Source organism: Lepidochelys kempii, chromosome 4 (assembly GCF_965140265.1).
Source record: "Lepidochelys kempii isolate rLepKem1 chromosome 4, rLepKem1.hap2, whole genome shotgun sequence".
NCBI lineage: Eukaryota > Metazoa > Chordata > Testudines > Cheloniidae > Lepidochelys > Lepidochelys kempii.
The window spans coordinates 126,859,109-126,872,390 of NC_133259.1; the positions used below are offsets into that span (position 1 = coordinate 126,859,109).

Consider the following 13,282-nt stretch of genomic DNA (forward strand, 5'->3'; position numbering starts at 1 on the left):
AAATAAAGAAATAGACCCCTGACCAGTGGGGAAGGGAAGGAGAAAAGGACTGCAGGAAACCAGGCACCCCGCCATTAATTTAGGAAGCTTTGGGGGAAACTGTTCCATGTAAAAGGCGGCACATCATGAATTGCTCTGAAGCAAGTATCAGAGTAGCAGCCCTGTTACTCTGTATCCGCCAAAAGAAAAGGAGGACTTGTGGCACCTTAGAGACTTTAGCTTTAGCGAGCTACAGCTCACTTTATCGGATGCATTCAGGAAAGCTCATGCTCAAATAAATTTGTTAGTCTCTTAGGTGCCACAAGTCCTCCTTTTCTTCTTAAGCAAGTATGTGTCTCTATTAGGGGTGAGAGTTTGTCTCTGCCAGTGTGTCGCGAGGAAACAGACTTTTATAAAACAGCAAGTCGTGGGGCTGGGGGGGGGGGGTTGAACAAAGGAGATAGGCAGCACAGCTGTTGCCGGGGGGGGGGGTGGAAATGCTTCCTGTTTCTTTAAAGCTCATCTGTGGGGTTGCAAGGCTGGGAAGTCTCTCGGCTGTGCGAGGCAGTCTCCCTGTCACAGGCGGCGCGCTGACTGATCTCGCTCACAGGGGCTTCTGTGTAAACTGAGGCTAAACAAACACAGATGGAGCGCGGCGTGCCCTCCCCGCAAACGCGGCCAAGGCGGCCGGGGCTCCAGCTGACATTCTGACGGCTCCGGGCGGGCGCCCACCGCCGCCCTGCCTGCACGGGGCCGCGTGGTAACACCGCTGCACCCAACCCAGCAGCAGCCGCGGAGCCGGGCGGTGGGGGGGGGGGGGGGGAGGGTGTATGTCTGCGGGGGGAGCCAGCGACCTGAGAGCGCGAGCGAGCGAGGCAGGCGCTCCCTGACAGGCTCCCAGCATGAGGAACATGCAGCTCCTGGACGAGGAGCCGTGGCAAAGCCTGTGCGTGAAGGAGCTCGGCGGCCTCAAGAAGCTGAAGCGGAAGCACAAAGAGCCGCCAGCGCAGGGCTGCAAAAGTTTCAAAGTGGCGCTGAAAGTCCGCGAGCGCGTGGCCGGCGGCGGCGGCGGCGGCGGGGGGAGGCTGCTGGAGAGACCCGCGAGCCTGGTGCCCGACAGCCGGGCGGGCCCCTCCCAGGGGGCAGCGGCCCCGCAGCTCCCGGACGCCGGCGGGGCGGGCAGCGCCGCCGGGGCGCTGGACATGCGGAAAGGCGCGTTCCCGGCGGCCGGGCTCGCCTGCCCGCCCCTGCGCGAAGAGCCCGGCTTGCCCCCGGCCGCTTTGAACGGGCTGCCGCCGTGCCCGGAGCCGAGCCTGCCGCCCAGGCTCGTCCTGTGCCCGCCGCAGCGCCCTTTGGAAAGCGCCTACGGCTCGGGGGCACAGGGAGCGTACAGCAGCTCGCCGGATCCCGCCGCATCGCCGAGGAAACGGCTGGGGGACACGGCCGGCGTCTCCTCGGAGATCAAAGCCATCCAGCAGACCCGGCGGCTGCTGGCGAACGCCCGGGAGAGGACCCGGGTGCATACCATCAGTGCCGCCTTCGAGGCGCTGCGAAAACAGGTACCCGCCTCGCCTCCCCTTCCCCTCCGCTCCTAAATCACACCGGGGCAGCCCCCTGCCTGGCCCGGCCCGGCCCGGCTCCGCTGCATGTCTTCTCTCCCCTTCCCCCGCAAGGGGTTTGACTTCAAAGGAGAAAGAGAGTGAAACCCACCCGCGCTGTTTCTTCCTTCTTCCCTGAGGTTTTGCTGGGTGCAGCCGGGGATCGGCTTCCGGGGGGTGCGCCTCTCCGCTGGTCGTTTAAAAGACATTTGCCGGCCAAAGAAATGAAATGCTAATAAATCCGCCTCTGATTGCGCGAGATGCCCTGCTGCGGGGGCATGCCACGCAGCGGGTGCGCTCTCCGTGACCTTTGTCACGTAACTTCACCCAAAAGGTCGCTCACCGGTTTGTGCCCGAGAGTTTTTGTTTGCATTCCTAATGAGATTCGGTGGGGAGGGGAGGGGTAGTTTGATGGAATAAAGGGTATTAATTCTGCACAGGATGGGCTAATTACTTGACAGTTTAAAACTCTGGCTCTAACGCTGCGTTTTTTCAGCACCAAAACTGCTCATGGATGCAGCATTCCTCTCCTCAGAAGAATTCACCTGGGTTTCATGCTGGGCATAAACTAGATCTTCCTAAATCAAGTTCATTGTCCTCTTGATTACACCTCACCTTACTCCTATCATTTTCCCAGAGATATTTTACTTTTTCTGGGTGTTGAACAAGCTCAGAAACTCCATTTTATTTGGGGTTGCCTGCACTCACTCTGGGTTATTATGACAATACAAATACAGCCTGATTTAGTGGAGCGAGGATAAGGACAGAGTACAAGAGCCATTAATAGTACTCACCTAGCTGGTCAGTGGTTATCAAAACTTTTTTTTAAGGTTAGAGCAGCTAAGGATTGAAAATGGACTCTTAAAAACCTCTCCCCCCCAACCCAAATCACACTGGCTTTTTATATGGGCAGCTTATTCATACCAGGCAGGGGGTGGGAGAGAGAACTGTAGCAAACTGCTTGCCAAAGTTGTGAGCCATGATGAAGCCTAAATCCCAGCTCATGACACAATAGCTCACCTCACTCTTGTTGTTTACCTGGAAGAGTTGGGCTGGGAATTTTCAAAGAGACACAGGGGAGGAAATCTACTCCCATGGACTTCTGAGTTGGGTGTCTAAGCCCCTTAGGCCTCTTTGACATCCTCCGCCTAGTTCATCATTCTACATGATGCATCTTCAAGGTACCCTTTAAGCCAATGTGAAGAACAAGCTTTCTTTTAGAAAAGCATATCAAATTCTCATCATCCTGCCTGAATGGGAAATATAAACTTTTTTCAAGCGCAAAAGAGAACATCTGAAATGTTAAATAATGCTCAGGACAATGTCACTGCATCATGGTCACCTTCTGAACATGGTGTTGGGTGAAGCAACTTAGTGTGAAGGAAGCACATCTATCCGCCTATCTGGTGACATTGGACCCATTCAGCAAGGGGCATGTGTGCCTAACTCTGACCCCTTGAATAGGTCCACATGCGTATGTACCTTGCAAAAGTGAAGCCTTTCATGTTAGTTAGTTAGTTGTAGGGTTTTCTGTGGTGTTCATCACCACAGTATCTGAGCACCTCCCAGTACATACTGGGTCAGACCAAAGGTCCATCTAGCCCAGTATCCTGTCTTCCAACAGTGGCCAATGCCGGGTGTCCTAGAGGAAATGAACAGAACAGGTAATTATCAGGTGATCCATCCCCTGTCGCCCATTCCCAGCTTCTGGCAAACAGACTCAGGACACCATCCCTGCCCATAGTGGCTAATAGCCATTGATGGACCTATCCTCCATGAACTTACCTAATTCTTTTTTGAATCCTGCTATAGTCTTGGCCTTCACAACATCCTCTAGCAAAGAGTTCCACAATCATTAATGAATTGGTTCACGTAGCACCCTTGGTAGGTTGGGATGTGTCTACAGAGACGCTAAGGTAGTTTAGTGCCTGTAGAGATCGGGCTATAACAGTTAGAACATCATTTGGTCCTGTCTATACTGGCAAGACAGACCCAAGAGGGTTATAACATGACCTCCAGACCTGGCAAAATGTGCTGAGTAGACAGGCCCTGTGAAAGAAAGAGGAGAGCGAGCTGGGACTGGAGCCTGCAATGAGTGCTGAGCTGTTCTCAAAACCAGACCCCGAAGTGCAATAAAACGGCAGGTTCTGACCTAGTCACATTTTGTGAGCCCCAAAATTGCACTTTTCAGTGCTTAGTCTTTCCCTTCGTTGACTAATTAAATTGTTTTCCACTGTAGTGGCCTGCCTGGTGAAAGCAGAGAGCCATTAAAAAACCGTTCTCCACGCTTGGCCAGCTTTTGTTCCTTTGCCTTCTCTGTAAAGGCCAGTAAGAGCATTCCAAGGATATGAAGGAAGAGTACAGCAGGCAGGGTCACATAAGGTTCCCTGTCAAAGTAGGGGCCTGATCTTGAGAGGTGCTGAGCATTCACATTTCCCAGAAGGTCCTTTCAGCTTGGTCCTGCAGCCCTTGCTTACATGAACAGGCCCATTGGTGTCAGTGAGACTTGCAGGGTTTCTGAATCAGACCCTTTGGGCTCCATCTTGCAGCCTTTACTCATGTGCACTGTTCCATTGGGTCACCTGAGAGAGGCTTCAGGATCAGGCCCTGTTTTTCTGTACGTGGTTACTTTGTTGTTCAGTGCTCTGCCTTTAAGGAATATCTCTTGAGGTTTCTAGCTATGCTGCCTGAAAAGCTTCTGAAGGATGATGTTGATTTTAAGGATGGGTGGCTGCCTATCCCAGAGTGGCTGGTTAATTCCCCCCGCCTTATTATCCACTTTTGGGAACACACAGGGACCATTGCTAATCCCATTGAAGCAAACAGGAGCTTTGCCATTGACCTCAATGGAACAAGATTAGGCTCATCATGAGGCAGTTTTTCAGTGTAAAGTCACTGACTTGTCCCTACGTTAAGATATTATTATTGATTATATTGTGGAGGCAGCAGAAAGCTTCAATTAAGATTATAGCCCCACTGTTCTAGGCCCTGTGCATACACACAGTAAGAGGGAGTCTTGCAAAATTAAGCCTTTTGTAAATTTAAAGTAGACACTTGATATATTTTTGTTTTCAAAAACTGCTGCCCCATTTTGGCTGTTCGGTGACCTGTGTGCAATGCATGTGACTGTCTCAGTCCAGTTCTCAATGGATAGGCATCCAGGTAACAAAAAAAACCCAACAATGGAAAGTGGCACTAATTTCCCAACTCGTTGGCAGTCTCCATCCTTGCTGACCTCAAGCAGAAACCAAGCCAGCAGCACACTGAGGCCCAACTCTCCTGGGAACTGGGCATTTCATGCAAAGTCTTTAAACTCCTGGGTTCGGCCCTATCTCCATAAATTATTTCAGGCCTGGGTTCAGCTGAGAATGCAAGGATCAAGTGAACATGGAAAGCAGCCTAAGCTCTCCGCTCACCCCCAAAGCTGCTGCCCCCAGGTCAGTGCTGAAGCACTTTGAACAGACTGGTGCATAGGCTGTGGACAGACAACTTCATTCCCCAGACGAGGTTTGTTTTCCCTTAAGAAAAGCACTGGCAGGTTTTCTTGGCAATTCGATGCGGGGAAGGGGAGTAGGTCAGTGGATCATTTAGTGATGTTTTGATTTGTTTTTCGTTAACCGCCAACAATGTGCTTGGCACTACATGTGACAAGGGGGAAGATCCAATGGATGAGCAACCATCCTGTCCATGTGCAGAGCACTGGCTTCCAACTTGCATCATCCATATCAAATCTGATGGCAAAATGGCAAGGCCTTCTGGGAGTCATTCAGATAGACCTGGAAAATTATAGCAGATACTTCTTCTGTAGCATGCTGAATTCAGTGGAGCTGACAGCAGCTAAGGATAGGCCCACACTGTATATCTGAAAAATCTGACAGAGTTTAGTTACCCCCCTTCCCACTCCTATGCCCTGAACTCAACTTTCAAGATGTGGTGAGCGGTTTTGTACTCAACAGCTGTATATAGGACAGAGCAAGTTTAATATGCTTCCATTGTGGCATGATATAGGCATCCATAGGTAAGGAACTGCCTGACATTTTTTGCATTCCTGGGCAAAGAGCTCAGATAGGGATTATACAGAGATTCATTTGTAGAGATTAACTGGCAGATCTCAACTAAGTGAAGCCTTAATGCCCACCCCCAGCATGCTGGACAGGAGGTAATCCCCATATTCTGCCCACTAGGAGAAGGTCACACACGGACCTCAGTTTTTGTTAAGTTATTCCTCCATTCCTTCCTTGTCATCACGCAGCCATCTCTTGAGCAGCTGGGATTCTTTCCCTGAAGCATTGAAACCGATACCTCGCCATAGGCTGGGCGGCAAGTGGCGCAGAAGAGTCACCATTGCTGAGTCTGTTTCCCAGCCCTACACTCCTTCTTTGGGAAGGGAACGGAAGCTCTGAAATCAAAGCAGAGGTGTCACGTTGTACACCAGCAACTGGAGGTGCAGTCTGGAAAGCGAGTGCAACAGAGCCATACATTCAGATTGCACGTGTGGCGAAATGGATTTAAATAGACTTTGCTCACCAGAGTTGCAGTCTATTCGACTATGAAGTAATTGTTTGGGGCTACAGGGCCTGATCCCATATAAGACACAGCACCAGCTTCAGCTAGAGTGCTCACATAAGCAGAGGCTTATAAGTACTAAGCCGCCTGGGGCCCAATCCTGTGCGGTGAGAAGAAAAATGCTGCTTCTCTGCAATATGTTCTCTCTTTCCAGCCTGTTCCTGAATCCTCCTTCCCAGCCCACCCTAAGTCAAGCAACTGGTATGCAGCATGCTGGGCAGATGGATCGCAGCGGCATACGTACACTATACAGCTGTGTACATATGGCACACATGTTTCAGCTGGATTTGCTAGCTATCCAGATGGCAGTAAGGCTGTTTTTTGTTTTGTTTTGTTTTTTGCTTGGTGGGGAGGAGAATCAACCACAGTTGTTTTGCAGAAGGAAAGAGTAGTCCAGGCATGTCGTTAAGTACTTAGCTATTCCCATTCTGCTCCCCTGTTCAGACTTCTCCTCCGAGATGGGAGTTAGAAGGGCAGTTGTATATTCTGGAAAGCGACTCAGCTTTTTAAAACGAGAGCAGCACTTGGGTATTGCTGCGCTACACTGGGTCCCTTCCGTTTGTATCTATGCCACCAGTAGCATGAATTTCTCTCTCCCTGCATTTCTAATGCATCCATCACTACAGTATCTTGGCACCAGAATGCCTAGCCACTCTGTAGTATCTAGCTGCTAAGACAACAATGCTGTTAGGGCATTCATGGAGTGGTACGCAAGCAAATAGCCGTTTCTTTCCCTAGAGATTTCCACAAGTGACTTCTTGGTCGTGGCTACTGGAAAAGTTATTCCCTGATATCTGTGGATCTTTCCTCAGAGCAACATCTTCCCACTAGTACAAAGACTATTGGGATCGACAGGGTAGTTCCTGCTCCATGCGGGGATAATGGGAAAAGGGCCTCGCTATCTGTATGCACTAAAACACTTTAAAATAGTGCAAACGCTTCTGCTAGTTTTTCTCTCTGCTGCTGCCTTGTCTCACAGGTGGCCGAGAGGGCTACAACCTACAGACCCAGTGCGGCCAGGCTGTGGCTCATGAGCCGCATATGGCTCTTTTACAGTTAAAGTGCGGTTTACGAAGCCTCCCCAGCCTCCCCACCCCAATCTTCACCTACCAGACTCGGGGAGCGAGGTGGGGTGCCTAAGGGCTTTAGACCCGTGGGGGGGTATTGGGGCTGAAGCCCGATGCCCCGGCAGGCACTTCCCCACGGGGCAGATGGTGCGTGTCTTGCGGCTCTCAAACTCTGAAGATTATTGTATGCGGCTCGGAGGGTCAGTAAGTTTGGCCACTCCTGCTATAGACCCTCAAATATAGGGCCATGGCCTTTCCCCCCTTAACGCTCAGCTCACCATACTGAAAAATGTTCGGCTTCCATTGCCTGTCCTAGTGATGTTAGTGTGGGTATTTTCTATTCTATTCCGGTTCTTATACTGCGCCCATCACCATGGTATCTGAGCACATGACAGGACAAGGTTCTGTTTCCATAGACTCTTTTGCACCCCCGTCATTCCTGGTGGCCATTGACTTTCAGGGGCCCAGATGCTATGGAGGGAGAAGACATGTCTCCAGTGCTTTGTTAATGAGAACAAAGTTCCATCTCACCTCATTCTGAGTTCACTTATGCTGGTGAAATGCTAAGGGCTTCAGTGAAGCTACTCCAGGTTTACAATAATGTAAAAGTGAGATCAGAACAGGCCAAACCATGTTCAAATGAGGTAGAATGATGGCATCAAAATGAATGAAACACCCACGCCAGCATGTTTTCAAACACTCTACTATTTGGGCTAGGACCCGGAGACACTGTAAAAGCTATCTCAGTAACCAGCAACAATTTGCAGTTTACAAATTCAGTTTTGCAGCAAGAGATGCCTGTGCCAGAATAAGTGGCAAAGTCTTCCACCATGTCATTCATTTGCATCCCACTGGTGCTGAATTCTGGAACAGCCCGTTTAAGAGCTGAGAATACTCAAATGGCAGCAAGATTTCCACTGATAGGAGGGGAGGCACGCATCTCTCTGTCTGATCTGGAGAACTGCCCACATTGGCACATATGTAGCTTTTTGATGTTCGTCTCAAACTCCTCCTCAAAAATATGGTCCATGGAGCCCCAGTGAGCTGGAGTCGCTGTGCTGGGAGCAGATGTTTCCACAGATTCATTCTTCGCCTTGAACTAGGTGAGCATTTTTCTAAACCTTTCCACCACCACATTTGTACTCCTTTCTTTCTCTTTAGCAGTTGATAGGCCCACTCTCCAGGCTGAGGTGTGTCCCAGGGATGTTTTACTCATGGGTTTCACAGCTTTCTATGCTACTGGGAGCTGAATTCGCCACCCTTTCACATTCCTTCACTGCTGTCTGCTGGTGTCCGTGTCCTTCTCTTAGCTGCTACTCACTGGTAGTTAAATGAGTGTAAAAGAGATCCCACTTCCACAGGACTGAACTTTCCTGTGATCACTTACAGTGTGTATCATCAGGAGCAGATTGAGCGGCTGTCATTGAAAAGCTTCCCATTGACTTTACTGTGGGTTGGAGTCGGCCTGACAGGGTTTGTTCTGGCTCCGGTGCTGTCAGCAGAGAGACTCCCACTGACTTCGATAAGAGCTGAACGTGGCCCCAAGGGAGGATCTCTGCCTTCAAGGCGCATCCCCCAACGGAGCGCTCCAGGTGTAGAATTTCCATTGTGCTTGGCAACAGAATATCACAACGTTAATCTGGGCCCGGAAGCCGTTTAAACCAGTTCTGAGTGACACTATTATGATTTCTAGTGCCATGGGGGGGTACATACAAAGGGAGATGACAAGGCCCCTGCCATGAACAACACACAATCTAAAGTAGGCAGATAACCTAACAGAACAAGGGAGAAGACAGTAAAGAAGACAGAGAAAACTCCAACACACCTCCCCAAACTCAGGAAAATGTTACACAAAGAAAAGAGCCGTGTGTCTGTTGTTGCTTAATGTCTAATTGGTTTTGTCACCTGATACAAAATCCTGTGACTGACCATATGTATTTTCTCTTTCTGCTGTAGACACAGTCAGTTATCCTTTCCTCTCCCCTCGGGCTCACTCCAACTCCCACTGAAATCAGAGGAAAGACTCCTATTGACATCAATGGGTATTGGATCCAACCCCCAGTCCCTGCTTGACCCTAGTTTGTTCTCAAATTATCCTCGTCAGCAACTACGGTGGGACAGTGCCCAAGCACCGAATCAGCAATACTGTAATTGTCAGCACCTTCATTCACATCCTGCGTCTGCTTTGTGCATTGACCAATTTGTGTGTTGGCCACAGCTTGATTCATCCATAACGTTAGTGTTATCGCCCCAGTCCTATCTAATTCTGCCCCCTGCATAACTTGGAGAGCAGCACTCATATGCAGAGGGAGGCACAGGGAAGCAGGACCCTGCTCCTCAGTGAGAGGGTAGGGTTTTCCCACGTGGCAGCCAGCACTGCCTGAGAAGCTGTTTTCCAGGAGGCGCTCTGTTGACAGACACCTGGGGACACTGGCCAGAGCAGCAGCAGAGATGCTCACAGAAAAGGAGAACAATAATCCTGGTTTGGCAAATGAGTCAGATGGATCAGGGGGACCAAATTTGGCCCTGGTGTAAACAGGTGCCACTTCAGTGAAGCTTAATCACTTACTCCTGAGCTGAATTTGGCCCCCTGGGTCCAAGCTCAGGTGGCTCACCGGCGCTGCTCCTGGTGTTACAACGTCCACACTGCTATTTTCAGCTTGAGCTGAACTGGAGTGAGTCTGTCTACCCAGGCTGGGGAGGCACACTTGCAGCTACAGTGTAGACACACCAATAAGGCCCAGTCCCATACCTGAAATAAACATCAGGGTTTGTAGGAATAATCCTATGCACTATACAGCAGTGCCTGCCATCTTGTACCTGTAAATCACCTGCACATGCATAAGGCATATCTAGCTATGGGAAAGCTCTTAGAGAGCAGTGGACAGGCTGCAGCACTGGAGATATCCTTGCTCACAGAGTCACAGAGTTTAAGTCCAGAAGGTACCACCAGATCATCTAGAATATGTGAACCCTGTGCACATGCATTCTTCACCAGCCCTATACAGCACCTAGCACAATGGGACGCAGCTGTGTGCCTGGGACTCCAAGGTACTGCCGGAATACAAACAAAACAAATAATGATCTGGGATCCCAGGCGCACTTGGGGCAATCAGGGCAGATAATGTAACAGCAAAAAAAAAAAAAAATCCATATCCAAAGAATTATAATAAACAAAACAAAAAAAAATCCGTGGCTTGTGCTAGTTCTTGTTTGTTTACACATACATTTTGTGACACGCACCCACCCACACGTGCTATCAGACAAAACCAAACACGCTCATCCACAGCGCTTTTCATTTAACACGTCCCTTTAAATAACAATTTGGGAACATGTGACGATATTTTGGACATGTTCTTGAACTTGTCAAGGTGGTCAGCTGCCTCTTTTGCTGTCCCAGACATGATGTTGCCTTTCTCCAAGTCCTAGGGAAATTATGCATGAGAGAGAGAGGCAGTAGGTCAGCTTCTTCCAGGAGAAAATCCAGTGAACAGTTCACCCCACCTGACCCAGCATTGGGCATGGGTGGGAGCTTAAAACCAACAGTCCTCCTCACTCCTCTAACCTGCCAGTACCCCATTGAGGTCGCTGAACCCTTGTGGAAGCACTAACTCATCTCAGGTTGGAAGGAGGGATATAATAAAGCCAGCGCTATTAAGCACTAGACATTCATGTGAACCTTCTGGAAATTTTTTTGGCATATTGCTCAACACAAACAATGAGACAGTTAAGTTACACTGCGCGTTCTAAAAGGACTCATCGAGAAGCCAGCCAACTACCTTCCCAGTGGGGCTCTAAAATATTTTAACTCCCAGCACAAAAATAAACCAGAGGAATTAAAAGATAGGCAAATTCAACAGCTTATTATGGCACATTGTAGAGGCAGTTTGCTGTCAGGAGGTCTTGCTTTATAGTGTATTGTTAGCATGTACATTTTACTGCTTAACCTTGCGTTATCAACTCTACAGGTGGGGCCAAATTCTGCTCTCATTTATGCTTATGTAACTCCAGAGCGAGTCCACGCAAGGCAGCGAAGTTAGTCCAGATTTACAGCAGCGCAACAGAGCAGGATCGGCTCTACCCAGGGCCTGATTCTTCTGACACTTACACAGTGTTAGAGTGGTGTAACTCCACTGATTTCACTAGAGTAGTTCCTGATTTACACCAGTGAAAAGAGAGTGTGGAACGAGATTCATAGTGTTTATTTGTATGAGCTCATAATGTATTTGTACAAAAATTAACATGTTCTTTTGGTAATGGAAGGGAAATATTGGACCAGATCCTCATCTGATGTAAACTGGCATAACTCTATCCAAATCATTGGAGCGCCTCTAATTTACACCAGCTGAGGATCTGGCCAGTTATTGTGACTATATCTATTGTCCTACTAATTGAAGAAGCTGTTAATGGATCCTGTACCCACCACTTCCCCCACTTAGGATAAGCAAAAGCTGTGTACAAGTTAGCCTACCCCGGCTAACTGGAGTCCAGTCAGGGTTGGTAACAATTCCAGCAAAGACAGTGCTGCGCAGGTAGACCAAGCCCTTCCCAGACTGGGGTACACACCAAGCTTGTTAGCCTGTGCTGCGTCACCTTCACGGCTGTGGTTACCCGTGCTAGCTGGATTCAAGCTAGCTCAGGTAGGGCAGCCCGTGTGTAGCTTTAGCTGTGTAGACTTCCCCTTACTTTGCTCCAGACCACTCTTAATGGCCTCAGGTCACAGCATCCTTCCCTCCAGTGATGGGAATGGGATGCATCTTCCATCCTTTATTTCTTAAGTGGGATGGGACAGGATCGGACACAAGAGAGCACAGAGCTGGCTGAGGGCCTGGTCCTAATCCAGTGAAGCCAATGGCAAACTTCCCATTGGCTTCCCACGGGCTACCCTACCTGAGCTAGCTTGAATGGCAAACTTCCCACTGGCTTCAAATGGAGCATCTTTGGGTTCCAAAAGCGTTGCCTCTGAATCATAGCTATCAGAGATGGAACAGACCTGTTACATTACATCCCATCCCATCCATCCTCCTGCCAATGCAGAGTTATTCCGTATGGTACATTTTCTGCAGTGTGCTCTCTACATTGCTTCCAGCCTGTGCCTATCTGGGGAACAAGGAAACAATAATAGTACTTAGCCCTTGTGGACACCAACATACTTTACAAACATTTAACTAATTAATCCCAGGGCCCAAACTTCAGCTGCCATTGGGTTACCAGCCCAGTGTCTTCTTAACATAGATAAATATTGGGTAGTGCCAATTTCCTTGCCTTTCTGGCAGACAACAGCATTTCTCATATTAGAGAAATCTTCCCTCCTAACTCCTCTATACGTAATATTGGAGGCCGTGCTACTAGCTGGGAAGCAGCGGGGGGAAGAGAGATGAAGGGAACATTCTAATTAAGTGTCTGTCGTCATCTGAAATTTAGAAATCCTCCTGCCCATGCATTTATGAGTAAACTCATCCATAGTGAATGGATAGTTCTCTGAAAACATCTGCTCAATGGGCAGTAGCAGTCAAAAAACCCAACAGAACATTAGGAACCATGAAGAAAAGAATAGATAAGACAGAAAATATCATAATGCCATGCTATAAATCCATGATACACCCACACCTTGAATACTGCGTGCAGTTGTGGTCACCCCATCTCAAAAAGATATATTAGAATTGGAAAACAGAGAGGAGGGCAACAAAATGATTAGGGGAATGGAACAGCTTCAGTATGAGGAGAGATTAAGAAGACTGGGACTGTTCAGCTTAGAAAAGAGATGACACAAGAACCAAGGGTCATCCAATGAAATTAATGGGAAGTAGGTTTACAACAAACATAAGGAAGTACTTCTTCACACATTGCACAGTGAGAAATCTGTGGAAACAGATTTCAACCTGTGGAAATCCTTGCCAGGGGATGCCGTGAAGGCTAAAAGTATAACAGGGTTAAAAAAAAAATTAGGTAAGTTCATGAAGGGTAGTTCCATCAATGGCTCTTAGCCAACATGATCAGAGACAGAACCCCATGATCTGGGTGTTCCTAAGCCTCTGACTGCCAGCAGCTGGGACTGGACAATAGGGGACA

The 13,282-nt window shown here is 48.9% G+C and overlaps 1 protein-coding gene across 1 annotated transcript in view; it reads left to right on the plus strand.

Annotated features, from left to right (window-relative positions):
* Positions 1-827: 827 nt before the first annotated feature.
* The window catches only part of ATOH8 (atonal bHLH transcription factor 8), a 28,933-nt gene continuing 16,478 nt past the window's right edge, over positions 828-13,282 (plus strand). The window contains exon 1 of the mRNA XM_073342842.1: positions 828-1,538. Coding sequence (XP_073198943.1) covers positions 882-1,538 — 657 coding nt within the window. The 5' untranslated portion in view covers positions 828-881. The remainder of the gene's footprint in view (positions 1,539-13,282) is intronic.